The 27,547-nt window shown below is 43.1% G+C and overlaps 1 protein-coding gene across 2 annotated transcripts; it reads left to right on the top strand.

Annotated features, from left to right (window-relative positions):
* The first annotated feature begins 76 nt into the window (after nt 1-76).
* LOC115113372 (poly(rC)-binding protein 3-like) lies at nt 77-27,257 on the top strand. 2 transcript variants are annotated; one of them, XM_029640932.2, is made up of 13 exons: nt 77-342; nt 15,620-15,685; nt 16,734-16,850; nt 16,991-17,047; nt 17,859-17,975; nt 18,122-18,253; nt 18,870-18,998; nt 19,381-19,476; nt 21,155-21,196; nt 21,664-21,739; nt 22,393-22,445; nt 22,805-22,974; nt 24,924-27,257. In XM_029640932.2, exons 3-13 carry the CDS (start codon nt 16,773-16,775, stop codon nt 24,958-24,960), a joined length of 987 nt encoding a protein of 328 aa, XP_029496792.1. In that variant the 5' UTR covers nt 77-342; nt 15,620-15,685; nt 16,734-16,772; the 3' UTR covers nt 24,961-27,257. The 2 variants fall into 2 exon arrangements, with proteins under 2 accessions (XP_029496792.1, XP_029496791.1); XM_029640931.2 differs by having other exon boundaries at nt 78-342; nt 24,044-27,257.
* The last annotated feature ends 290 nt before the right edge of the window (nt 27,258-27,547 follow it).

Raw genomic sequence — 27,547 nt, 5'->3', positions numbered from 1 at the left:
TCTGGACAGTGTCCTGCAGAGGAGCCTATTTGTCCTGCCCTCAGGCCTCAGCAGCTGGTGGATCTTTCCACAGAGCAACACCTCTCATGTGCCACTGAAATGGAGAGATGCAGGTTATTTTGCCCTCTGTAGGGGATTATCTAGGGCTAAACTAGGGGACGGACAAATAGCAAAGCCAACCTCACTCCAGTCAGTCTAGGGGCACAGATAGCCATCTGTCGATTCTCTGTGCAATAACTGACAACAAAGGGGGTCAAACATTTAACGACGACTGTAAAACTAGAGGACTACTCATTCTGGAGAGACGAGGAAGAGGAACTAATATTTATACTAAAACAGCAGGTTAGTGTTTAATACTAATAGTTCTTGTCACATTACAGGCCCCTCAACCAATGGGGCTAACAGAGGATTTAGGCTTTCAGATACGTTATGTTTCCCTTGGTAATAATATTGCAAAGAAGAAAACTACAGTAGTCTTACTCAACCGTAGACTTTAATCCCCTGTTCTTTTAACGATTTACAAATAAATTGCCCTCTTATCTTGAATTCTGTGAAGTAGACTTACAATAGCCGGTATCCCTGAGTTGACACATACTTAGCTACCCGTTTCATTGAGTTTCTATACCCTTATTGTTAAATTCAAATCAAAATCAAACTTTATTTGCCACATGCGCCGAATACAACAAGTGTAGACTTTACCGCGAAATGCTTACTTACACACCGTTAAACCAACAGTGCAGTTCAAGAAGAAGAAAATATTTACCGAGTAGGCTACAATAAAAAAGTAATAATAAAAAGTAACACAATAAGAATAACAATAACGAGGCTATATACAGGTGGCACCGGTACCGAGTCAGTGTGCAGGGGTACAGGCTATTTGTGGTAATCTGTACATGTAGGTGAGGGCGAAGTGACTATGCATAGGTAACAAACAAACGGTGATTAGCAGCAGTGTACAAGAGGGGGCAATTTTGATGGATTGTTCAGCTGTCTAATTTCTTGGGGGTAGAAGCTGTTGAGGAGCCTTTTGGTCCTAGAAAACAGTCTATAACTTGGGTGACTGGAGTCTCTGCCAATTTTATGGGCTTTCCTCTGACACCGCCTATTATATAGGTCCTGGATGGCAGGAAGCTTGGCCCCAGTGATGTACTGGGCCGTTCGCACTACCCTCTGTAGCGCCTTACGGTCAGATGCCGAGCAGTTCAAATCAAATCAAAGTTTATTTGTCACGTACGCTGAATACAACCTTACAGTGAAAGGCTTACTTACAGGCTCTAACCAATAGTGCAAAAAAGGTATTAGGTGAACAGTAGGTAGGTAAAGAAATAAAACAACAGTAAAAAGACAGGCTATATACAGTAGCAAGGCTTTAAAAGTAGCGAGGCTACATATAGACACCGGTTAATTCAGGCTGATTGAGGTAGTATGTACATGTAGATATGGTTAAAGTGACTATGCATATATGATAAACAGAGAGTAGCAGCAGCGTAAAAGAGGGGATGGGAGGGGCACACAATGCAAATAATCCGGGTAGCCATTTGATTACCTGTTCAGGAGTCTTATGGCTTGGGGGTATAAACTGGTATAAAGTATTTTTGTCCTAGACTTGTCACTCCGGTACCGCTTGCCATGCGGTAGAAGAGAGAACAGTCTGTGGCTGGGGTCTTTGACAATTTTTAGGCCTCTGACACCGCCTGGTGTAGAGGTCCTGGATGGCAGGCAGCTTAGCCCCAGTGATGTACTGGGCCATACGCACTACCCTCTGTAGTGCCTTGCAGTCAGAGGCCGAGCAATTGCCGTACCAGACAGTGATGCAACCACTCAGGATGCTCTCGATGTTGCAGCTGTAGAACCTTTTGAAGATCTCAGGACCCATGCCGAATCTTTTTAGTTTCGAGGGGGAATAGGCTTCGACATAACCTCTTCACGACTGTCTTGGTGTGTTTGGACCATGCTAGTTTGTTGTTGATGTGGACACCAATGAACTTGAAGCTCTCAACCTGCTCCACTACAGCCCCGTCGATGAGAATTGGGGCGTGCTCGGTTCTCCATTTCCTGTAGTCCACAATCATCTCCTTAGTCTTGGTTACGTTGAGGGAAAGGTTGTTATTCTGGCACCACCCGGCCAGGTCTCTGACTTCCTCCCTATAGGCTGTCTCGTCGTTGTTGGTGGTCAGGCCTCCCACTGTTGTGTCGTCTGCAAACTTAATGATGGTGTTGGAGTTGTGCCTGGCCATACAGCCGTCGGTGAACAGGCAGTACAGGAGGGGACTGAGCACGTACCCCTGGGGAGCTCCAGTGTTGAGGATCAGAGTGGCAGATTTATTTTTTATTTATTTCACCTTTATTTAACCAGGTAGGCAAGTTGAGAACAAGTTCTCATTTACAATTGCGACCTGGCCAAGATAAAGCAAAGCAGTTCGACACATACAACGACACAGAGTTACACATGGAGTAAAACAAACATACAGTCAATAATACAGTAAAAAAAAACAAGTCTATATACAATGTGAGCAAATTAGGTGAGAAGGGAGGTAAAGGCAAAAAAGGCCATGGTGGCAAAGTAAAATACAATATAGCAAGTAAAACACTGGAATGGTAGTTTTGCAATGGAAGAATGTGCAAAGTAGAAATAAAAATAATGGGGTGCAAAGGAGCAAAATAAATAAATAAATTAAATACAGTTGGGAAAGAGGTAGTTGTTTGGGCTAAATTATAGGTGGGCTATGTACAGGTGCAGTAATCTGTAAGATGCTCTGACAGTTGGTGCTTAAAGCTAGTGAGGGAGATAAGTGTTTCCAATTTAAGAGATTTTTGTAGTTCGTTCCAGTCATTGGCAGCAGAGAACTGGAAGGAGAGGCGGCCAAAGAAATAATTGGTTTTGGGGTGACTAGAGAGATATACCTGCTGGAGCGTGTGCTACAGGTGGGAGATGCTATGGTGACCAGCGAGCTGAGATAAGGGGGACTTTACCTAGCAGGGTCTTGTAGATGACATGGAGCCAGTGGGTTTGGCGACGAGTATGAAGCGAGGGCCAGCCAACGAGAGCGTACAGGTCGCAATGGTGGGTAGTATATGGGGCTTTGGCGACAAAACGGATTGCACTGTGATAGACTGCATCCAATTTGTTGAGTAGGGTATTGGAGGCTATTTTGTAAATGACATCGCCAAAGTCGAGGATTGGTAGGATGGTCAATTTTACAAGGGTATGTTTGGCAGCATGAGTGAAGGATGCTTTGTTGCGAAATAGGAAGCCAATTCTAGATTTAACTTTGGATTGGAGATGTTTGATATGGGTCTGGAAGGAGAGTTTACAGTCTAACCAGACACCTAAGTATTTGTAGTTGTCCACGTATTCTAAGTCAGAGCCGTCCAGAGTAGTGATGTTGGACAGGCGGGTAGGTGCAGGTAGCGATCGTTTGAAGAGCATGCATTTAGTTTTACTTGTATTTAAGAGCAATTGGAGGCCACGGAAGGAGAGTTGTATGGCATTGAAGCTTGCCTGGAGGGTTGTTAACACAGTGTCCAAAGAAGGGCCGGAAGTATACAGAATGGTGTCGTCTGCGTAGAGGTGGATCAGAGACTCACCAGCAGCAAGAGCGACCTCATTGATGTATACAGAGAAGAGAGAAGTCGGTCCAAGAATTGAACCCTGTGGCACCCCATAGAGACTGCCAGAGGTCCGGACAGCAGACCCTCCGATTTGACACACTGAACTCTATCAGAGAAGTAGTTGGTGAACCAGGCGAGGCAATCATTTGAGAAACCAAGGCTGTCGAGTCTGCCGATGAGGATGTGGTGGTTGACAGAGTCGAAAGCCTTGGCCAGATCAATGAATACGGCTGCACAGTAATGTTTCTTATCGATGGCGGTTAAGATATCGTTTAGGACCTTGAGCGTGGCTGAGGTGCACCCATGACCAGCTCTGAAACCAGATTGCATAGCAGAGAAGGTATGGTGAGATTCGAAATGGTCGGTAATCTGTTTGTTGACTTGGCTTTTGAAGACCTTAGAAAGGCATGGTAGGATAGATATAGGTCTGTAGCAGTTTGGGTCAAGAGTGTCCCCCCTTTGAAGAGGGGATGACCGCAGCTGCTTTCCAATCTTTGGGAATCTCAGATGACACGAAAGAGAGGTTGAACAGGCTAGTAATAGGGGTGGCAACAATTTCGGCAGATAATTTTAGAAAGAAAGGGTCCAGATTGTCTAGCCCGGCTGATTTGTAGGGGTCCAGATTTTTCAGCTCTTTCAGAACTTCAGCTGAATGGATTTGGGAGAAGGAGAAATGGGGAAGGCTTGGGCGAGTTGCTGTTGGGGGTGCAGTGCTGTTGACCGGGGTAGGAGTTGCCAGGTGGAAAGCATGGCCAGCCGTAGAAAAATGCTTATTGAAATTCTCAATTATGGTGGATTTATCAGTGGTGACAGTGTTTCCTATCTTCAGTGCAGTGGGCAGCTGGGAGGAGGTGTTCTTATTCTCCATGGACTTTACAGTGTCCCAGAACTTTTTAGAGTTAGTGTTGCAGGAAGCAAATTTCTGCTTGAAAAAGCTAGCCTTGGCTTTTCTAACTGCCTGTGTATAACGGTTTCTAGCTTCCTGAACAGCTGCATATCACGGGGCTGTTCGATGCTAATGCAGAACGCCATAGGATGTTTTTGTGTTGGTTAAGGGCAGTCAGGTCTGGGGAGAACCAAGGGCTATATCTGTTCCTGGTTCTAATTTTCTTGAATGGGGCATGTTTATTTAAGATTGTTAGGAAGGCATTTAAAAATATATCCAGGCATCCTCTACTGACGGGATGAGATCAATATCCTTCCAGGACACCCCGGCCAGGTCGATTAGAAAGGCCTGCTCGCTGAAGTGTTTCAGGGAGCGTTTTTACAGTGATGAGTGGAGGTCGTTTGACCGCTGACCCATTACGGATGCAGGCAATGAGGCAGTGATCGCTGAGATCTTGGTTGAAGACAGCAGAGGTGTATTTAGAGGGGAAGTTGGTTAGGATGATATCTATGAGGGTGCCTGTGTTTAAGGCTTTGGGGGTACCTGGTAGGTTCATTGATAATTTGTGTGAGATTGAGGGCATCAAGTTTAGATTGTAGGATGGCTGGGGTGTTAAGCATGTTCCAGTTTAGGTCGCCTAGCAGCACGAGCTCTGAAGATAGATGGGGGCAATCAGTTCACATATGGTGTCCAGAGCACAGCTGGGGGCAGAGGGTGGTCTATAGCAGGCGGCAACGGTGAGAGACTTGTTTTTAGAGAGGTGGATTTTTAAAAGTAGAAGTTCAAATTGTTTGGGTACAGACCTGGATAGTAGGACAGAACTCTGCAGGCTATCTATGCAGTAGATTGCAACACCGCCCCTTTGGCAGTTCTATCTTGTCTGAAAATGTTGTAGTTTGGAATTAAAATTTCTGAATTTTTGGTGGTCTTCCTAAGCCAGGATTCAGACACAGCTAGAACATCCGGGTTGGCAGAGTGTGCTAAAGCAGTGAAAAGAACAAACTTAGGGAGGAGGCTTCTAATGTTAACATGCATGAAACCAAGGCTATTACGGTTACAGAAGTCATCAAAAGAGAGCGCCTGGGGAATAGGAGTGGAGCTAGGCACTGCAGGGCCTGGATTCACCTCTACATCGCCAGAGGAACATAGGAGGAGAAGAATAAGGGTACGGCTAAAAGCAATAAGAATTGGTCGTCTAGAACGTCTGGAACAGAGAGTAAAAGGAGGTTTCTGGTGTGTTGCTACCTACCCTCACCACCTGGGGGCGGCCCATCAGGAAATCCAGGATCCAGTTACAGAGGGAGGGGTTTAGTCCCAGGATCCTTAGCTTAGTGATGAGCTTTGAGGGTACTATGGTGTTGAACGCTATGAATAGCATTCTTACATAAGTGTTCCTTTTGTCCAGGTGGGAAAGGGCAGTGTGGAGTGCAATAGAGATTGCGTCATCTGTGGATCTGTTTGGGCGATATGCAGATTGGAGTGGGTCTAGGGTTACTGGGATAATGGTGTTGATGTGAACCATTACCAACCTTTCAAAGCACTTCATGGCTACGGACGTGAGTGCTACGGGTCTGTAGACATTTAGGCAGGTTGCCTTTGTGTTCTTGGGCACAAGGACTATTGGTGGTCTGCTTGAAACATGTTGGTATTACAGACTCGGTCAGGGAGAGGTTGAAAATGTCAGTGAAGCCACTTGACAGTTGGTCCATGCATGCTTTGAGTACACGTCCTGGTAATCCGTCTGGCCCAGCGGCTTTGTGAATGTTGACCTGTTTAAAGGTTTTGTTCAGGGGGCCTCCCGAGTGGCACAGTGGTCTAAGGCACTGCATCACAGTGCTCGCTGTGCTGCTAGAGATTATGGGTTCGAGTCCTGTCTCTGTCGCAGCCGGCCGCGACCGGGACACCCATGGGATGGCGCACACTTGGCCCAACATCGTCCGGGTTAGGGGAGGGTTTGGCCGGCAGGGATATCCTTGTCCTATCGCTCACTAGCGACTCCTGTGGTGGGCCAGGCGCAGTGCACGCTGACATGGTCGTCAGGTGTATGGTGTTTCCTCCGATACATTGGTGCGGCTGGCTTCCAGGTTAAGCGGGCATTGTGTCAAGAAGCAGTGCGGTTTGGTTGGGGTATGTTTCGGAGGATGCACAGCTCTCGACCTTCGCCTCTCCCAAATCCGTACGGGAGTTGCAGCGATGAGACAAGACTGTAACTACTAATTGGATACCACGAAATTGGGGTGAAAATACACACACAAAAAATAACATTTTGTTCACATCGACTTATCACACAGTCATCCAGAACGCCTGTGCTCTCATGCATGCTTCAGTGTTGCTTGCCTCGAAGCGAATCTAAAAGGCATTTAGCTCATCTGCTAGGCTCGCGTTACTGGGCAGCTTGTGTCTGGGTTTCCCTTTGTAGTCCGTAATGGTTTTCAAGCCCTGCCATGTCCGACAAGCGTCAGAGACGGTTTTGTTCCATTTTATTCCATGCAGTATTCCATTTTATGTACAGAACTGCATTTTATTGACGAAACTGATATAAAGGTGAGGCTTTAGGTAAAAAATTGTGGTTTTAAGTATAAATATGTTTGCCAATGTTCTATGCCCTTGCATACCAGGAAAACATTTTTTTATTTTTTATTTTTATTTCACCTTTATTTAACCAGGTAAGCAAGTTGAGAACAAGTTCTCATTTACAATTGTGACCTGGCCAAGATAAAGCAAAGCAGTTCGACACATACAACGACACAGAGTTACACATGGAGTAAAACAAACATACAGTCAATAATACAGTAAAAAAAACAACAAAAAAAAACAAGTCTATATACAATGTGAGCAAATTAGGTGAGAAGGGAGGTAAAGGCAAAAAAGGCCATGGTGGCAAAGTAAATACAATATAGCAAGTAAAACACTGGAATGGTAGTTTTGCAATGGAAGAATGTGCAAAGTAGAAATAAAAATAATGGGGTGCAAAGGAGCAAAATAAATAAATAAATTAAATACAGTTGGGAAAGAGGTAGTTGTTTGGGCTAAATTATAGGTGGGCTATGTACAGGTGCAGTAATCTGTAAGATGCTCTGACAGTTGGTGCTTAAAGCTAGTGAGGGAGATAAGTGTTTCCAATTTAAGAGATTTTTGTAGTTCGTTCCAGTCATTGGCAGCAGAGAACTGGAAGGAGAGGCGGCCAAAGAAAGAATTGGTTTTGGGGGTGACTAGAGAGATATACCTGCTGGAGCGTGTGCTACAGGTGGGAGATGCTATGGTGACCAGCGAGCTGAGATAAGGGGGACTTTACCTAGCAGGGTCTTGTAGATGACATGGAGCCAGTGGGTTTGGCGACGAGTATGAAGCGAGGGCCAGCCAACGAGAGCGTACAGGTCGCAATGGTGGGTAGTATATGGGGCTTTGGTGACAAAACGGATAGCACTGTGATAGACTGCATCCAATTTGTTGAGTAGGGTATTGGAGGCTATTTTGTAAATGACATCGCCAAAGTCGAGGATTGGTAGGATGGTCAATTTTACAAGGGTATGTTTGGCAGCATGAGTGAAGGATGCTTTGTTGCGAAATAGGAAGCCAATTCTAGATTTAACTTTGGATTGGAGATGTTTGATATGGGTCTGGAAGGAGAGTTTACAGTCTAACCAGACACCTAAGTATTTGTAGTTGTCCACGTATTCTAAGTCAGAGCCGTCCAGAGTAGTGATGTTGGACAGGCGGGTAGGTGCAGGTAGCGATCGGTTGAAGAGCATGCATTTAGTTTTACTTGTATTTAAGAGCAATTGGAGGCCACGGAAGGAGAGTTGTATGGCATTGAAGCTTGCCTGGAGGGTTGTTAACACAGTGTCCAAAGAAGGGCCGGAAGTATACAGAATGGTGTCGTCTGCGTAGAGGTGGATCAGAGACTCACCAGCAGCAAGAGCGACCTCATTGATGTATACAGAGAAGAGAGTCGGTCCAAGAATTGAACCCTGTGGCACCCCCATAGAGACTGCCAGAGGTCCGGACAGCAGACCCTCCGATTTGACACACTGAACTCTATCAGAGAAGTAGTTGGTGAACCAGGCGAGGCAATCATTTGAGAAACCAAGGCTGTCGAGTCTGCTGATGAGGATGCGGTGGTTGACAGAGTCGAAAGCCTTGGCCAGATCAATGAATACGGCTGCACAGTAATGTTTCTTATCGATGGCGGTTAAGATATCGTTTAGGACCTTGAGCGTGGCTGAGGTGCACCCATGACCAGCTCTGAAACCAGATTGCATAGCAGAGAAGGTATGGTGAGATTCGAAATGGTCGGTAATCTGTTTGTTGACTTGGCTTTCGAAGACCTTAGAAAGGCATGGTAGGATAGATATAGGTCTGTAGCAGTTTGGGTCAAGAGTGTCCCCCCCCTTTGAAGAGGGGGATGACCGCAGCTGCTTTCCAATCTTTGGGAATCTCAGATGACACGAAAGAGAGGTTGAACAGGCTAGTAATAGGGGTGGCAACAATTTCGGCAGATAATTTTAGAAAGAAAGGGTCCAGATTGTCTAGCCCGGCTGATTTGTAGGGGTCCAGATTTTTCAGCTCTTTCAGAACTTCAGCTGAATGGATTTGGGAGAAGGAGAAATGGGGAAGGCTTGGGCGAGTTGCTGTTGGGGGTGCAGTGCTGTTGACCGGGGTAGGAGTTGCCAGGTGGAAAGCATGGCCAGCCGTAGAAAAATGCTTATTGAAATTCTCAATTATGGTGGATTTATCAGTGGTGACAGTGTTTCCTATCTTCAGTGCAGTGGGCAGCTGGGAGGAGGTGTTCTTATTCTCCATGGACTTTACAGTGTCCCAGAACTTTTTAGAGTTAGTGTTGCAGGAAGCAAATTTCTGCTTGAAAAAGCTAGCCTTGGCTTTTCTAACTGCCTGTGTATAACGGTTTCTAGCTTCCCTGAACAGCTGCATATCACGGGGGCTGTTCGATGCTAATGCAGAACGCCATAGGATGTTTTTGTGTTGGTTAAGGGCAGTCAGGTCTGGGGAGAACCAAGGGCTATATCTGTTCCTGGTTCTAATTTTCTTGAATGGGGCATGTTTATTTAAGATTGTTAGGAAGGCATTTTAAAAAAAATATCCAGGCATCCTCTACTGACGGGATGAGATCAATATCCTTCCAGGACACCCCGGCCAGGTCGATTAGAAAGGCCTGCTCGCTGAAGTGTTTCTTGGAGAGTTTTACAGTGATGAGTGGAGGTCGTTTGACCGCTGACCCATTACGGATGCAGGCAATGAGGCAGTGATCGCTGAGATCTTGGTTGAAGACAGCAGAGGTGTATTTAGAGGGGAAGTTGGTTAGGATGATATCTATGAGGGTGCCCGTGTTTAAGGCTTTGGGGGGGTACCTGGTAGGTTCATTGATCATTTGTGTGAGATTGAGGGCATCAAGTTTAGATTGTAGGATGGCTGGGGTGTTAAGCATGTTCCAGTTTAGGTCGCCTAGCAGCACGAGCTCTGAAGATAGATGGGGGGCAATCAGTTCACATATGGTGTCCAGAGCACAGCTGGGAGCAGAGGGTGGTCTATAGCAGGCGGCAACGGTGAGAGACTTGTTTTTAGAGAGGTGGATTTTTAAAAGTAGAAGTTCAAATTGTTTGGGTACAGACCTGGATAGTAGGACAGAACTCTGCAGGCTATCTTTGCAGTAGATTGCAACACCGCCCCTTTGGCAGTTCTATCTTGTCTGAAAATGTTGTAGTTTGGAATTAAAATTTCTGAATTTTTGGTGGTCTTCCTAAGCCAGGATTCAGACACAGCTAGAACATCCGGGTTGGCAGAGTGTGCTAAAGCAGTGAAAAGAACAAACTTAGGGAGGAGGCTTCTAATGTTAACATGCATGAAACCAAGGCTATTACGGTTACAGAAGTCATCAAAAGAGAGCGCCTGGGGAATAGGAGTGGAGCTAGGCACTGCAGGGCCTGGATTCACCTCTACATCGCCAGAGGAACATAGGAGGAGAAGAATAAGGGTACGGCTAAAAGCAATAAGAATTGGTCGTCTAGAACGTCTGGAACAGAGAGTAAAAGGAGGTTTCTGGGGGCGATAAAATAGCATCAAGGTATAATGTACAGACAAAGGTATGGTAGGATGTGAGTACAGTGGAGGTAAACCTAGGTATTGAGTGATGAAGAGAGAGATATTGTCTCTAGAAACATCATTGAAACCAGGAGATGTCATTGCATGTGTGGGTGGTGGAACTAATAAGTTGGATAAGGTATAGTGAGCAGGACTAGAGGCTCTACAGTGAAATAAGCCAATAAACACTAACCAGAACAGCAATGGACAAGACATATTGACATTAAGGAGAGGCATCCTTAGTCGAGTGATCAAAAGGGTCCAGGGAGTGGAGAGGTTGGTTTGGGGTCACGGCGATTTAGACAGCTAGCCAGGACATCGGTAGCAAGCTAGCATAGGATGGAGGTCTGTTGTTAGCCACCTCTTGCGTTCCGTCAGTAGATTAGTGGAGTTCCGTGTTGTAGAGGGGATTAGTCCAAATCACACAACAACAAAAAAATAAAAACAATAGATATAGTTATAGAGGCCCAAGAAGAAACATAGTAATAATAAAAATAAATAAATTGTCCGATTGTCTATTCTGAGAGCATCCGGTAAGACAGCTAACGGTTAGCAGGCCGCAGATGGGCATTCAGGTAACGTCGCGACGGAGGAGCCAGCCGGATCTCCTTCGGGTAGATAACGTCGGCAGTCCAGTTGTGAAGGCCCGGAGGGGCTCCGTGTAGGCAGTAAAACGGGTCCGGATAGGTGACTGCAGCCCAGGAGTGATTGACGGAGCTCAGGAGTGGTTGACGGAGCTGGCTAGCTCCGGAGTAATTGATGTTTGCTCCGGAATCGACGAAAGCAGATAGACACACGGATAGCAGCCAGCTAGCTGTGAGATCCGGGAGTGAATGTCCAGAGAGCAGTTGAAATCCAGGGACATGGAGAGAAAAAAATCGGTCCGGTATGTTCCGTTCCGAGCCGCGCTGCGCCGTACAAAACTGGCGATAGATTTTCGAGTTAAAGGATAGCTGATGACCACAAACCGTGGTTAGCTGAATACGAACGAGTTGCCAGTAAAGAAGCTAACTAGCTTCTGATTAGCTTCTGGCTAGCTCCTGGCTAGCTTCTGGCTAGCTTCTTGGAGTTTCTGGCTAGCTTCTGGCTAGCTTCTTGGAGGATTGCAGATTTGATTGCAGATTTGAGGTAAATAATACGTATTTATACATATCAATTGGTGAGGCAGGTTGCAGGAGAGTGTATTGAAGATGAGTTGATGGAAAATAAAAATAAAATGTATGTGAAAAAAAAGTTGTAAATATATATATATACACGACACGACAAGACGAGGACAAAAGACGTCTGAACTGCTATGCCATCTCGGGCAATTTATTTTATCCCCAAGCTTAGATTGGCCTAATCTCGTTGCATGATGTGAGAGGAAGGTTTTAATATACTCCGATGTTACAGAACAGTATTTAGGCCCTATAACGCACAATTAGGGCGCGGGCCACAACACAGTCTCTGAACAAAGTCATTTTTCTTATGATAAATATCTTCCAGAAATGACTATTTCATGAGTATCAAAGATCAAATTCAATATCGATTTTGTTCTCAAGATAAGAGTTAGTCAAGAGTACGTGTGAACACTGAAGCGTAATTGAATTTTGCTCACAAAGATGAAACTGTTATGAAAACCCGTTGTCACTGCCCATGTTTGTTTGTTGTTGTTTGGGAAAGGCATGAATGATTGACATATGAGATCATCTGTAAATCATGTTTATGGCTGCTGTTTTGTATCAGTGTTTTGTTCTAAAGTAGTGAGTGGGTGCTGACATGCTAGAGGTGAAAGAAATGGGTCAGAAGGGTCTTAAGCATTAACCAAACAAATCCTGGCCGATAGGATTAGGCTGGGATGTTGCTGTTTGTTGGATGCATTTACAGTACCTTAAAATGACACAGAGAAGGGAATCACTCTTGTTAGGCCATATATACAGTGCATTCGGAAGGTATTCAGACCCCTTGACTTTTTCCACATTTGACACGTTACAGCCTTATTCTAAAGGGATTAAATAAAACAATTTCCTCAGCAATCTACACACAATACCGCATAATGACAAAGCGAAAACAGGTTTTTAAGACATTTTTGCAAATGTATAAAAAATAAAAAACAGAAATACCTTATTTACATAAGTATTCAGACCCTTTGCTAAGAGACTCGAAATTGAACTCAGGTCCATCCTGTTTCCATTGATCATACTTGAGATGCTTCTACAACTTGATCGGAGTCCACCTGTGGTAAATTGATTGGACATGATTTGGAGGCACACACCTGTCTATATAAGGTCCCACAGTTGACAGCACATGTCAGAGCAAGCCATGAGGTCGAAGGAATTGTCTGTAGAGCTCCGAGACATGATTGTGTCGAGGCACAGATCTCGGGAAGGGTACTAAAATATTTCTGCAGTATTGAAGGTCCCCAAGAACACAGTGGCCTCCATCATTCTTTAATGAAAGAAGTTTGGAACCACCAAGACTCTTCCTGGAGCTGGCTTCCCAGCCAAACTAAGCAATCGGGGGAGAAGGGCCTTGGTCAGGGAGGTGATCAAGAACCTGATGGTCACTCTGACAGAGCTCTAGAGTTCCTCTATGGAGATGGGAGAACCTTCCAGAAGGACAGCGATTTCTGCAGCACTCCACCAATTAGGCCTTTATGGTAGAGTGGCCAGACATTTAACATTTACATTTACATTTAAGTCATTTAGCAGACGCTCTTATCCAGAGCGACTTACAAATTGGTGCGTTCACCTTAAGACATCCAGTGGAACAGCCACTTTACAATAGTGCATCTAAATCTTTTAAGAGGGGGGGGGGGGGTGAGAAGGATTACTTTATCCTATCCTAGGTATTCCTGAAAGAGGTGGGGTTTCAGGTGTCTCCGGAAGGTGGTGATTGACTCCGCTGTCCTGGCGTCGTGAGGGAGTTTGTTCCACCATTGGGGGGCCAGAGCAACGAACAGTTTTGACTGGGCTGCGCGGGAACTGTACTTCCTCAGTGGTAGGGAGGCGAGCAGGCCAGAGGTGGATGAACGCAGTGCCCTTGTTTGGGTGTAGGGCCTGATCAGAGCCTGGAGGTACTGAGTTGCCGTTCCCCTCACAGCTCCGTAGGCAAGCACCATGGTCTTGTAGCGGATGCGAGCTTCAACTGGAAGCCAGTGGAGAGAGCGGAGGAGCGGGGTGACGTGAGAGAACTTGGGAAGGTTGAACACCAGACGGGCTGCGGCGTTCTGGATGAGTTGTAGGGGTTAAATGGCACAGGCAGGGAGCCCAGCCAACAGCGAGTTGCAGTAATCCAGACGGGAGATGACAAGTGCCTGGATTAGGACCTGCGCTGCTTCCTGTGTGAGGCATGGTCGTACTCTGCGGATGTTGTAGAGCATGAACCTACAAGAACGGGCCACCGCCTTGATGTTAGTTGAGAACGACAGGGTGTTGTCCAGGATCACGCCAAGGTTCTTAGCGCTCTGGGAGGAGGACACAATGGAGTTGTCAACCGTGATGGCGAGATCATGGAATGGGCAGTCCTTCCCCGGGAGGAAGAGCAGCTCCGTCTTGCCGAGGTTCAGCTTGAGGTGGTGATCGAAAGCCACTCTTCAGTAAAAGGCACATGACAGCCCGCTTGGAGTTTGCCAAAAGTCACCTAAAGACTCTCAGACCATGAGAAGCAAGATTCTCTGGTCTGATGAAACCAAGATTGAAATATTTGGCGGAAACCTGGCACCCTCCCTACGGTGAAGGATGATGGTGGCAGCATCCTGCTGTGGGGATGTTTTTCTTTTTTTTCAGCGGCAGGGACTGGGAGACTAGTCAGGATCGAGGCAAAGATGAACGGAGCAAAGTACAGGAAGATCCTTGATGAAAACCTACTCCAGAGTGCTCAGGACCTCAGACTGTGGTGACGGTTCACCTTCCAATAGGACAACGACCCTAAGCACACAGTCAAGACAACGCAGGAGTGGCTTCGGGACAAGTCTCTGAATGTCCTTGAGTGGCCCAGCCAGAGCCCGGACTTGAACCCGATCAAACATCTCTGGAGAGACCCAAAAATAGCTGTGCAGCAACATTCCCCATCCAATCTGACAGAGCTTGAGAGGATCACAAGAGAAGAATGGGAGAAACACCCAAATACAGGTGTGCCAAGCTTGTAGCGTCATACCCAAGAAGACTCAAGGCTTTAACTGCTGCCATAGTTGCTTCAACAAAGTACTGAGTAAAGGGTCTGAATACATACGTAAATGTGATATTTCAGTTTTTTTTAAACTATAAACCAGTTTTTGCTTTGTTATTATTGGGTATTGTGTGCAGATTGATGAGGGAAAGGTACAAGTGAATACATGTTAGAATAAGGCTGCAACCTAACAAAATGTGGAACAAGTCAAGGGGTCTGAATACTTTCCGAAGGCACCGTACCCTGCTGGCTGCTCAACAACTTTTTAGATTCCTAATATTGTTATTTGCAACGATAGTATATTATTTTTGAAATGGCCCTTGTCTGGTATTTGCAACAATGGAATGTGTGTAGATTTTTGCATTGCTTGCTGGGAATTGACCCAGGCTTGACCTAGCTCTCCAATTGTCCTTGTTCACAAGCAGGAAGTTGAGGACCCTTAAGAAAACCCACATTTTATTGGATAATTATTATGAATATTGATTGAAGCAATTGTAATGAAACAAATATATGCTGTGTGAATGTGATGATATCCCACTGGGCAAAATTGGTTGAATCAACGTGGTTTCCACGTAATTTCAACTCCAAAAATGTATGTGATGTCGTTGAATCAATGTGGAAACTGATTGATTTGCAAAAAGTCATCAACGTAAGGGAATTTCATATTTTTTCACCCAACCTTTAACCTAATTCCAATGACAATTACATTTTTTTGTTGATTCCACGTTGAATTCACATTAGTTGACAACTCAACCAAATGTAAATTCAAACTAGATGTTAAACTGACCTCTGTGCCCAGTGGGATGTTATTGTCAAACTCAAAACATTATTTTACTCATGATCATCCTTGTGTGTAATCCTTGTTGCTTTTAGGTGTGGCATGGCGGCAAAGCTGTGTCTTAATCAATTGGTGTATGCGTAGAGATCCTATTAAACTATGTAAGTATCTGAGTGGGGTCAAACATCATGCATGAGTCATGCCACACTTTGTAAGATACATAAGTGACAAATACAGTTATATTTAGAGCATTGTTGTAGCCTTGGGAAATATTTGAAATAATTTTGATTGGTGGAAAAAATTATTCTGTTCAGTTAAGAACAAATTCTTATTTACATTGACTGCCTACACCGGCTAAACCGGTACGATGCTGGGCCAATTCCCTATGGGAATCCCAATCATGGGCCGGTTGTAATACAGCCTGGATTCGAACCAGGGTGTCTGTCGTGACGCCTCTAGTACTGAGATGCAGTGCCTTAGACCGCTGCATTCACCTTCACCAAGTAGCATGTATGTCCATGTTGAGTGTCCTACTTCTGTCTGTGTTATATTCAGAGACATTCCTCTGTGGTTTTGGGTATAGGATGAATGTTACATGCAAACAGTGGGACATTGTTCTCCCACAGTGTGATACTGGCAGGGTCATGTTAGAGACAGTCACACAGACATCACTTGATCTTCTGCCCTGTAGGACTCAAGCAGTTCCTTTTTGTATAATCAAAGAAGAGTCACATATGTTCTGTTTAGCTGGAACTAATGAGGGAGTCCCATGTGAGCATCACACCAGGGGCAAAGCTAATTTTACCCAGTGGCAACTATCAACCGCTAAAACAGGATAATGATCAGCCTTGCATCATCGGGCTAACGATAAAGAAATATGTTACCATGCAGGCTTACCGGTATGTGGGCACATTTCACTCTGGAGGCTTGGATTTCACTTTTGAGTTCATATGTGGTGAAAAACTTGACGTCAAAATCAAAGATAACGGCATTATAGGGAAAACGCTTTCATTGTAAAATGACAAATGAATTGTCTGATTAATTCTGGGAAAGCCTTTCCATTAGAGTTTTATTGACTTCCTGTTATATTGGATACATTTCAAGGGTCGTGCAGGGCTTTTGAATTCTTATCTCATGTTATGACCGACTGAACAAAATCTATTGACTATGCCAGTTTCATGTGAATTGGGTCCCTATTTTTGTCTACAGAGTGTTGTATGAGTGTCTAGTCCGTTGATAAGTGTGAATATGTCTGACAAGGAAGATGGGGCCTCAGGGGGGGGGCTGAATGTTACCCTCACGTTTCGGCTTCTCATGCATGGGAAGGTAAACGCACGTCTCATCATTACAACATATCCCTCTTCTTTTACATTATTCTGATTGTCAGATCACATTATTTTTTATGATTGTTATTGATTTAAGGCTTAGAAATGTTGATGCTACATTTTTGGGTGTCTCATTAACAGGAAGTGGGCAGCATAATTGGAAAGAAAGGGGAAACCGTCAAAAAGATGAGAGAGGAGGTAAGTATTATCCTTACAACTGTTATTTAAAAAAAACATGGGGGTTTTTTTCAATAGAAAGGAAATAAAATGTCAATAGAATTGGAATACAGTGTATGCCTTGCTTTCTGGAATACAGTGTATGCCTTGCTTTCTGGAATACAGTGTATGCCTTGCTTTCTGGAATACAGTGTATGCCTTGCTTTCTGGAATACAGTGTATGCCTTGCTTTCTGGAATAAAGTGTATGCCTTGCTTTCTGGAATACAGTGTATGCCTTGCTTTCTGGAATACAGTGTATGCCTTGCTTTCTGGAATACAGTGTATGCCTTGCTTTCTGGAATACAGTGTATGCCTTGCTTTCTGGAATACAGTGTATGCCTTGCTTTCTGGAATAAAGTGTATGCCTTGCTTTCTGAATACAGTGTATGCCTTGCTTTCTGGAATACAGTGTATGCCTTGCTTTCTGGAATACAGTGTATGCCTTGCTTTCTGGAATACAGTGTATGCCTTGCTTTCTGAATACAGTGTATGCCTTGCTTTCTGGAATAAAGTGTATGCCTTGCTTTCTGGAATACAGTGTATGCCTTGCTTTCTGGAATACAGTGTATGCCTTGCTTTCTGGAATACAGTGTATGCCTTGCTTTCTGGAATACAGTGTATGCCTTGCTTTCTGGAATACCGTGTATGCCTTGCTTTCTGGAATAAAGTGTATGCCTTGCTTTCTGGAATACAGTGTATGCCTTGCTTTCTGGAATACAGTGTATGCCTTGCTTTCTGGAATAAAGTGTATGTTTTACACGACTCACCTAAAACTCTGTGAGTGTTTCCAGAGTGGCGCTCGCATCAACATTTCAGAGGGATCTTCTCCAGAGAGGATTGTTACCATCACAGGACCAACAGAGGGCATCTTCAGAGCTTTCTCTATGATCGCTGAGAAGTTTGAGGAGGTAACAAAATACTCTGGTACCATGTTACTCAAATCTTCCATTGACTTCAATGAATGATACAGTACAAAAGCTCATGATATCATTTCTGAGATCAGACTCCTATTTTTTGATAACCTTAAAAACGGTTGTCTAAACCTCTATTTCAGGACATTACAGCTGCAATGACAAACAGCACTGTAACAAGCCATCCTCCAGTGACACTCCGCCTTGTGTTCCCAGGCAGTCAATGTGGCTCCTTGATAGGCAAAGGAGGCTCCAAGATCAAGGAGATCCGAGAGGTAAAAGAAGCTAGGCCTCAAGCATCTCTCATTTACATTTGTCCACCGGGGGCTCATTTGATTTAGACTGCTCCCAGATCTGTTTGAGCTGTATAGCCAACTCATGACTTTAGGAGTTGTTTACACAGCACATATCTGGTGATCCCATCCTAACCTTTCAATCACCCAATGAAACAGCCTCAGGTGTATTAATTACAATGACGCAACAGCACCACATAACACTATTCAGGGAGACTGATAAGTGTGGAGTACCAAACAATGTGCTCACTCAAAATAATGTATTCATCGACGGAATGGGGTGCTGAATCTTCATTGTAAACACAGTAAATGAACAATGAGCAGGATTGTACTCTCCGAATAATTAGATGTCAAATATTTATGTTGACATAATCTTGGAACACAGAACCAAATCTTGTGTGCGCTGTCCAGCAGTCTGTCACAAGAGACTAATTTGTACAACATGAACGTTGTGCATGTCAAATAAAAATATCAGACATTGTACAATTATACAATATATATGTAATATGTTAATAATATATGATCTAATGGCCTATGTAGTCTTTTGACAAGTAATTCCCTATCTCTGTAATTGACTCCTATTGTATGTTATGTCCAGACCACAGGTGCTCAGGTGCAGGTGGCAGGGGACATGCTGCCGGAATCCACTGAGAGAGCTGTCACTATCTCAGGCACTCCTCAGGCCATCACGCAGTGTGTCAGACACATCTGCTCTGTCATGCTGGAGGTAATCATGCCAATACAATTAACATACAGTATTATTATAGCACCCAATTACCTGTTTGGTCAGACCTGAAATGGCTATAGGCTCCATAATTATGGTATTTAACTCAGGTTCACACCATAATAATGGAGGCTACAGACATATCAGACCAATTGATATCAAAGTCATCTAAGAAACAATGCAATCTCACTACCTGCCCCATAGGGTGGCGCACAGTTGGCTCAGCGTCGTCCGGGTTAGGGGAGGGTTTGGCCCGGGTAGGCCGTCATTGTAAATAAGAATTTGTTCTTAACTGACTTGCCTAATTAAAGAATGAAACCTGTTGTTGATAGTGATGTGTTTGTCCAATCAGCCATTGCTGTTTGTTGTTTGTTCGTGTCTTCAGTCACCCCCCAAAGGAGCAACAATCCCATATCGCCCCAAGACCATGCCTGGAGCTGGCCATCCAGTATTTCAACAACAACAACAACATGCCTCACAAGTGAGTACCATTTTTGCATATACAAAAGTGACACTTTAATACAAAACAGTAAGGTAAAAAAAAAAAAAAACACATCAGTCCTTTGGCACTAATGATTGGCAAGTGTCCTTCTCTGTCCTTGCACCCCGATGGTGGAACTAGCTTCCCCCTAAAGCTAGGACCTGCCCATCTTCCAAAAACATCTGAAACCCTACCTCTTCAAAGAGTATCTTAAATAATACCACAGCACCCCCCATCGCACCCCTCCTATTTTTTTTGCCTTTCGTGAACTAACACTTGACTTTGCTGATAGCTGCTTTGTTGAGGAAAAATGTACTTACTATGACTGATATATGTGGTTGTCTCACCTAGCTATCGTAAGATGATTGCACTAACTTGTAAGTCGCTCTGACTAAGAGTGTCTGCTAAATGACGAAAATGTCAAATGTAAATGTATATGATCAAATATCTTTCTAAGGGTGATGACGTTATGTTCAGGACATTGTCGATCACCTTGCTAAAAAAGCCACCATGTTCAAGGCATTCTGCATAGCTATGAGGATAGGTCACTTCCATTAGAAATATTAATGTATGTGTCCATGCTAATGAATTCCTTGAAAATTAACCTGTTATATGACGATAACTGAATTCACATTTGGTCATCTAACTCTGTGGAAGGCTGGAAGGACAGCTACATAATGTTGTTATTGTACATTAATTAACATACCTGCTTGTAATTAATGTGAATAAAAATGAGCTCTGGTAAAAATGCAAACTTGCCAACAATCATTCTATGAATGACAAAAAAAAATTGCACATTTTTTTTACTCCCTTTTTCATGGTATCCAATTGGTAGTTACAGTCTTGTCTCATCGCTGCAACTCCCGTACAGACTCTGGAGAGGCGAAGGTCGAGAGCCATGCATCCTCCGAAACACAACCCAAACACTGCTTCTTGGCACAATGCCCACTTAACCCAGAAGCACCAATGTGTCATTCATTCTTGGAATTACATGGAAATTCATTGCATTTCCTGTTTTTCCAATTAAAATGCAGATTCTGCATTTTCCTGGCCTTTTTCAATTCAGAGTAATCAAGTTATGACATGTAATTCTGAAGTGAAACACAATGCACAAGCCAAACATCAACCAGGGTATCTTTCACCACTAGAGGGAAGAATCTGCATATAAAGACATCTCACCACTATTTGTAGATTGTGAGTGGCCAGATGAGGAGAAATTGCTGCTACAGCCAGTTGACTGAAACATCTATTGCCCCTGGTCAGATCTGTCATGGAAGTACACAGCTGTTAGTAAGCCCATCTTCCCTTTACAAATAATGGCAACGTACTGATGTGCATCAATGCTAGACAAATATGACGCTTAAACCTTGTGCATTATGCGCTCTCGTCTTACATGTAGCAAAATCCATTGTGACCTTTCACATTTAAAAAAAAAAAAAAAACGAATGGATTTTCTTTTAGATTAAATTAGGTGGATCGAACCATGGAGGTAGTAGATAAAAGCATGGGACATTTTTTAAAGGTCTTACAGATTTCGGGGATGTGAATAAAGCAGCATAGAAGCTACATTCAATTCTCACGTGTTGCAACTCTTTTGAAAAGAATCAAAAAGGGACAAGAGTAAAAATGTTCAAACAGTTATAGTAACCCAATCAATATTGTATCCCATTTTTTTCAGGCCTTCACAATTCAAGGACAGTATGCTTTTCCACATCAAGATGTAAGTGTATTTGTCTGATCCAGTAACACCCACCCCAATGACCCACTCCTGCCCACCACCACCACCACCACCACCGCCTTCCAAGCCAACACTATGCCCTCAGTGCACCCACAAGCAAGGATGAAACACTAGCACTTTCCTGTACTGTAGTCTTTACTAACACTAACATAGCAGCGTGCTTTGTTTCAATAGAGTGTCAGCAAAGACAGGGACCATAAAGCAAAACTAATGATGGCTTGGCCCTTCTTACTCATAGAAATACCACATGTAATAATGACAAATCAAATCACTTCCATGACAAGCCAGCAGGATTCTGATGACCCTCGTCAAATTCTTCACCAAATTAACACACACTTTGAACTCTGTGTTTGAACTTCAGATTGGTTCTGTATCGTAGCTATAGCTGTCATCTCCTCTGAAATAATCCAGTTTGATTGGTTAGTTCTAACTTCCTTCCTACCCTGCAGTTGACCAAGCTTCACCAGTTGGCTATGCAGCATATCCCCCTCCCTTCCCTTGGGCAGAGCAACCCTACCTTCCCTGGTACGTACCCAAGGCTCCCTGGGGAAGTCCATCTATCCCTCTCTCTTTGTCCTCTTTCTTCCACTCTCTGTCCTGCTGTGCTCATCACACCAATCAAAAACCCTCTTCTGCTTCTGGAAGGAGGACATCTTCTTTCCATTATTTGACATGGTTATGTTCTACTGTATGTCTGAAAGATGGAGCCCTTTCTATATGAAGTGGTAGCCTACAACTTACAGACCCCTCTCCTTGACCTTGGCAATGATTCTCCTCTGTTTCTTACACCCTCCATACCAATCCTGACCTATACCACCCTGCGTATTCTACCCCACAACAAACAAGCAAGCTAATTGAAATAACACAACATTCAAACAGGGAGAATTATTGCCTGACAGGGTATTGCAACAACAACAAAAATGATGCACTTCAAAATGAAAAATTCCCCGATTGTAATGCTAAGGTCTATTAATAATGTATTAAGGAACGTTGCTATTTTTTTGTGGTATCATGTTATAGTTTCATGTTAGATATCCATGCAATATGACCTGAATTGTTTACAGTTGCCAAATAGTTCATGAATGTGATGTCTCAGACATAGCATACAATGCCATTATATTCAGTGCATATGGAAACGATGTAGCACTGTCGTTACCATGCTATGTCCTACTCTGCAGGAATGGGTGCCTCTGTCCCCACCAGTTCTCAGGAGCTGGCAATACCCAATGAAGTAAGTTTTGCTCAGTCTCATCAGCATCATACAATGTATGTCATATAGATCACATTCTTTTAGGCACCAGTTTCGCTGCTCTAAAATGAGAATAACAGCTGAAATGGTTGTTTTCCCGAAATGTGAGCCAACTGAATGCTATCTCTCTACATTATGTTCTATTCTTATCTTTTAGGTAGACATGTTTCCAAACTGAGAGAAATAAAATAGTCAGATGTCCAAATTGGCAAGGAAAATGTCAGATATTCCAATTGGGGAGATAACATTATGGAGGATGCAGATATTTTAATTGGACTGATAATGCACGAGCAACATGCATGACACATCTTTTCATTTTCACTTTCCAATCTTTCCCTCAGCTTATTGGCTCCATAATTGGCAGACACGGCAGCAAGGTCAATGAGATTCGCCAGGTGTCAGGAGCTCACATTAAGATAGCCAGTGCCACGGACGGATCGCCCATGCGCCAAGTCACGATCATAGGCTCTCCGACCAGCATCAATGTGGCACACTACCTCATCAATGCCAGGTAAAACTGCTTCATTACCTCTAACAGGTCAGTTGGGAGTTGTGACCAATAATGCACTACATGACAGACAACTGACAAGATACAGCTGACAATAGAGGAGAAAAACAGACAAGATAGTCAAACAACGACAAGATAGTCAAACGACAGACAATATATAATCAAACAACAGACAATATAGTCTAAGAAACAAGATAGTCTAACAACAGACAAGATAGTCAAACAACAGACGAGATAGTCAAACAACAGACAATATATAATCAAACAACAGACAATATAGTCTAAGAAACAAGATAGTCTAACAACAGACAAGATAGTCAAACAACAGACGAGATAGTCAAACAACAGACAATATATAATCAAACAACAGACAATATAGTCTAAGAAACAAGATAGTCTAACAACAGACAAGATAGTCAAACAACAGACAAGATAGTCAAACAACGACAAGATAGTCAAACGACAGACAAGATAGTCAAACAACAGACAAGATAGTCAAACAACGACAAGATAGTCAAACGACAGACGAGATAGTCAAACAACAGACAAGATAGTCAAACAACGACAAGATAGTCAAACGACAGACAAGATAGTCAAACAACAGACGAGATAGTCAAACAACAGAAGATATAATCAAACAACAGACAATATATAATCAAACAACAGACAATATAGTCTAAGAAACAAGATAGTCTAACAACAGACAAGATAGTCAAACAACAGACAAGATAGTCAAACAAACAATGTTGACATGATGAAAGGATGACATTGTTTTGTTTTTTGGAAAAGCATTACATCTAATCTTAGTGCCTTGGGGTCTACGTACAATCAACTGATCCATACTCACAAAAGCATGAAAACCCTTTTGTCTTATTAATTCTGCTTTTAACACATAACATTCTTCATTTAATTATTTTTTTCCCTATTTTTCACTCTCCTCCAATGCTTTGCCCATTCTCTTTCCTCCTTTCTTTGGATATGCCTCTCTTCAACACCTTTGCTGAATCCTACCCATTTTCTCCCCACCCGATCCTCTCCAAAAAATGACTACCTTCCCTGTATCTGTTTACAGCTTAGAGATGGCTAAATACACCATGCATGTTGCTTCCTCTGCATCACCTGTTGACCTCAACAACATGAGCTTCTCTCAGTCTGTTCCCACTGCCTCCACACCAACCTCTATGGCTGTCATGGCTGCCACTACCCAAGTCCCTGGCACCATGAACATGCACTCCCCCTCCACCTTACAGTCTATCCCCACCCAGCACTACGCTGTCCCCGTTTCCAGTCTACTTGGCATGAAAACGCTCCCTATGCTGGCTATGCACCCAGCAGCTGCCTCAGGCCTTCCACAAGGTCTATCCCCTTACAGCACTAAAGTACCTACTGCTGGCATGAAAAAATCTGACCGCCAGAAATTTGCCCCATATTGACTTAATAGGATAAGAATTGAATCCCCCATCCAAAAATGTGTTTGGGGTCAGTACTGCATTACACTTGTTCCCTGTTGCAAAGCTTGATTAAGTTATATTGACTATGATTAAGGATATCTCTACTGATAATGAAACCTGACATTCAGCTACTTTAGTGTATCAGTATAATTGTTTGCAACTGTAAGTGAAGCTAAATACCTCCTAGTGTATCTGAACATACATAAGAATACACAGCCATTTATCAGGCTTACAGTATGTGATGCACAGAAACAGCTGATACTTCCAATATAACAATTTTCTCAGATAGAATGTACTGTACTTTGTTTAGTATCAATGTAAGTAGTTGACCAATGATGTTCTTAGGAAAAGTCCAGTTTCAAACAGGAATTGACGCTGTAGCAGCTGCATACCGTTGGTAGGGTTACTTGTTTTATGAAGTAGTTATAACTGTGATGTTTACTGTAACAAGGGTTGTTCCACTCTTATTCCGCTGTCATATTTCCTCATCTCCTCCAATAGGCTCTCATCAGTGGTAACAGGCTTGGGTGTTCTGTAGTGTTGTTGTTGCATATGCAGTGCTGAAAGGATTACCAGGAAGCCATATTGGATTCTTGTGGCTTTGACAATACACAAGAATCCTGTAGAGTGGGACTGTCCTAACTAACTCCTATAGTGCTGTTTTTGTGACTTGGTTTTCTCAGAACTGAAGTCCAAGTGAACAGAACTCTACAGTCCAATTCATATTCTACTCTGCTCTCAGTGTATGTGATTGATGCAGCACAATATTGTAACAACGTTATGTTTATGCTTGTGTTTTTAATTAGGGTCTACCCTTAGTTTTGTTGATGAGCTATTCCAATTTATTATATTTATGACAGCGTACATAATGTATTTTAAATAAATTGAGCCTTTTGTGAATACAAATGGGTATTTTTTTTTTTTTTTTTATTGTGCAGCAAAATTAAACAATTCACACACTTGAGGTTAGGTTACCCTGAATTTGAATAATTCACACACTTGAGGTTAGGTTACCCTGGATTTAAATAATTCACACACTTGAGGTTAGATTACCCTGGATTTAAATAATTCACACACTTGAGGTTAGGTTACCCTGGATTTAAATAATTCACACACTTGAGGTTAGGTTACCCACCCTGAATTTAAATAATTCACACACTTGAGGTTAGGTTACCCTGAATTTGAATAATTCTTGTTTTGATACAGTGGGTATCATAAGTATTCACCCCCTTTGGATTTCTTTCACATTTTGTTGTGTTACAAAGTGGGATTGAAATGGATTTTATTGTGACTTTTTTGTAATTGATCTAAACAACAGAATACTCCATAAAGGTGAAAAGACAATTATACAAACGTTTACAAGTTAATAAAAATGTAATAACTACAATAGTTTAGTTGCATAAGTATTCACCCTTTTGTTTAGGCAAGCCTAAATTAGTTTAGGAGTAAACATGTGACTTAACAAATCACATAGTAAGTTACACATAGACTCTGTGTGAAACTGTGTGAAATGATAGCTGTTGACTTGAATGACTAACCCTTCCTCTGTCCCCAATACATACAACATCTGTAAGATCCCTCAGTCAAATTTTGAATTTCAAGCACAGATTCAACTACAAAGACCAGGGAGCTTTTCGAAAGCCTATTAAAGGGTTAAAAGTCAACAACAACAAAAAAAAGAAGGGAAGTGATTGGTAGATGGGTAACAATAACAAATCAGACATTGACTATCTCTTTAAGAAAGGTCCTATTAATAATTATGCTGTGGATGATGTATTAAACCACCCAGACACAACACAGATACAGTTATCCTTCTGAACTGAGATGCAGGACAGGGAGGAAACTGCTGAGGGATGACACAATGAGGCCAATGGTGATTTTAAAACAGCTACAGAGTTCAATGGCTGTGATGGGAGAAAACTGAGGATGGATCAACAACATTTACATTTACATTTAAGTCATTTAGCAGACGCTCTTATCCAGAGCGACTTACAAATTGTAGTTATGCTACAATAATGACCTGAATGAGTGAAAAGAAGAATAGAAATATACTAAAGTTATACTGCAAGGAAACACACCCTTTTTGGCCTAAAAGCAAAGCCTCATGTTTGGGGCAAATCCAACACAACACATCACTGACTAACTGCCTCCTTATTTTCAAGCAAGGTGGTGGCTGCATCATGTTATGGGCCTTAATGGCCATGTACTCTTACAATCTCCACCCGGCACAGCCAGAAAAGGACTGGCAACCCCTCATAGCCTGGTTCCTCTTTTCTTTCTGGGTTCCTGCCTTTCTAGGGAGTTTTTCCTAGCCCCCGTGCCTCTACATCTGCATTGCTTGCTGTTTTTAGGCTGGGTTTCTGTTTTTAGGCTGGGTTTCTGGTTTTAGGCTGGGTTTCTGGTTTTAGGCTGGGTTTCTGTTTTTAGGTTGGGTTTCTGGTTTTAGGCTGGGTTTCTGGTTTTAGGCTGGGTTTCTGGTTTTAGGCTGGGTTTCTGTTTTTAGGCTGGGTTTCTGTTTTTAGGCTGGGTTTCTGGTTTTAGGCTGGGTTTCTGGTTTTAGGCTGGGTTTCTGTTTTTAGGCTGGGTTTCTGTTTTTAGGCTGGGTTTCTGGTTTTAGGCTGGGTTTCTGTTTTTAGGCTGGGTTTCTGGTTTTAGGCTGGGTTTCTGTTTTTAGGCTGGGTTTCTGGTTTTAGGCTGGGTTTCTGGTTTTAGGCTGGGTTTCTTAATAAGAACTCTGTGACATCTGCTGATGTAAAACAGGCTTTATAAATACATTTGATCGGAAATGGATTGATATGGGTGTGCTTGACATTGGCAAAGATTAACCCAAGAAGACTCACAGCTGAAATTACAGGGTGGGGGGTGGGGGTGTGGGGGGGGGGGGGGGGGTGAATACTTCATTAATTAATTAATACTTCAAAAATTGTAGATTTTTTTTCCCCACTTTGACATTACTGAGATCATTGACAAAAAACGTCTAATTAAACCTATTTTAGTCCCACTTTGTAACACAATAAAATGTGAAGAAATCCAAGGGAGGGGAATATCTATGATACCCTCTGTACAGTATATCTTTCTCATTCACATGAAGAGTGAGACATAATTCAGATATGGTATGGTAATTG

The sequence above is a fragment of the Oncorhynchus nerka genome, linkage group LG28, assembly GCF_034236695.1.
Source record: "Oncorhynchus nerka isolate Pitt River linkage group LG28, Oner_Uvic_2.0, whole genome shotgun sequence".
In the NCBI taxonomy this organism is placed as follows: Eukaryota; Metazoa; Chordata; class Actinopteri; order Salmoniformes; family Salmonidae; genus Oncorhynchus; species Oncorhynchus nerka.
This window is presented reverse-complemented; position numbering and strand designations above follow the sequence as displayed.

What these genes read in the sequence shown, in the direction of transcription:
- LOC115113372 (XM_029640931.2), top strand. Translation starts at nt 16,773, where the DNA reads ATGTCTGACAAGGAAGATGGGGCCTCAGGGGGGGGGCTGAATGTTACC. An exon ending in TCGCTGAGAAGTTTGAGGAG is followed by an intron (nt 17,976 to 18,121) that starts GTAACAAAATAC and finishes CCTCTATTTCAG; the next exon opens with GACATTACAGCTGCAATGAC. An exon ending in TCTGCTCTGTCATGCTGGAG is followed by an intron (nt 18,999 to 19,380) that starts GTAATCATGCCA and finishes TCGTGTCTTCAG; the next exon opens with TCACCCCCCAAAGGAGCAAC.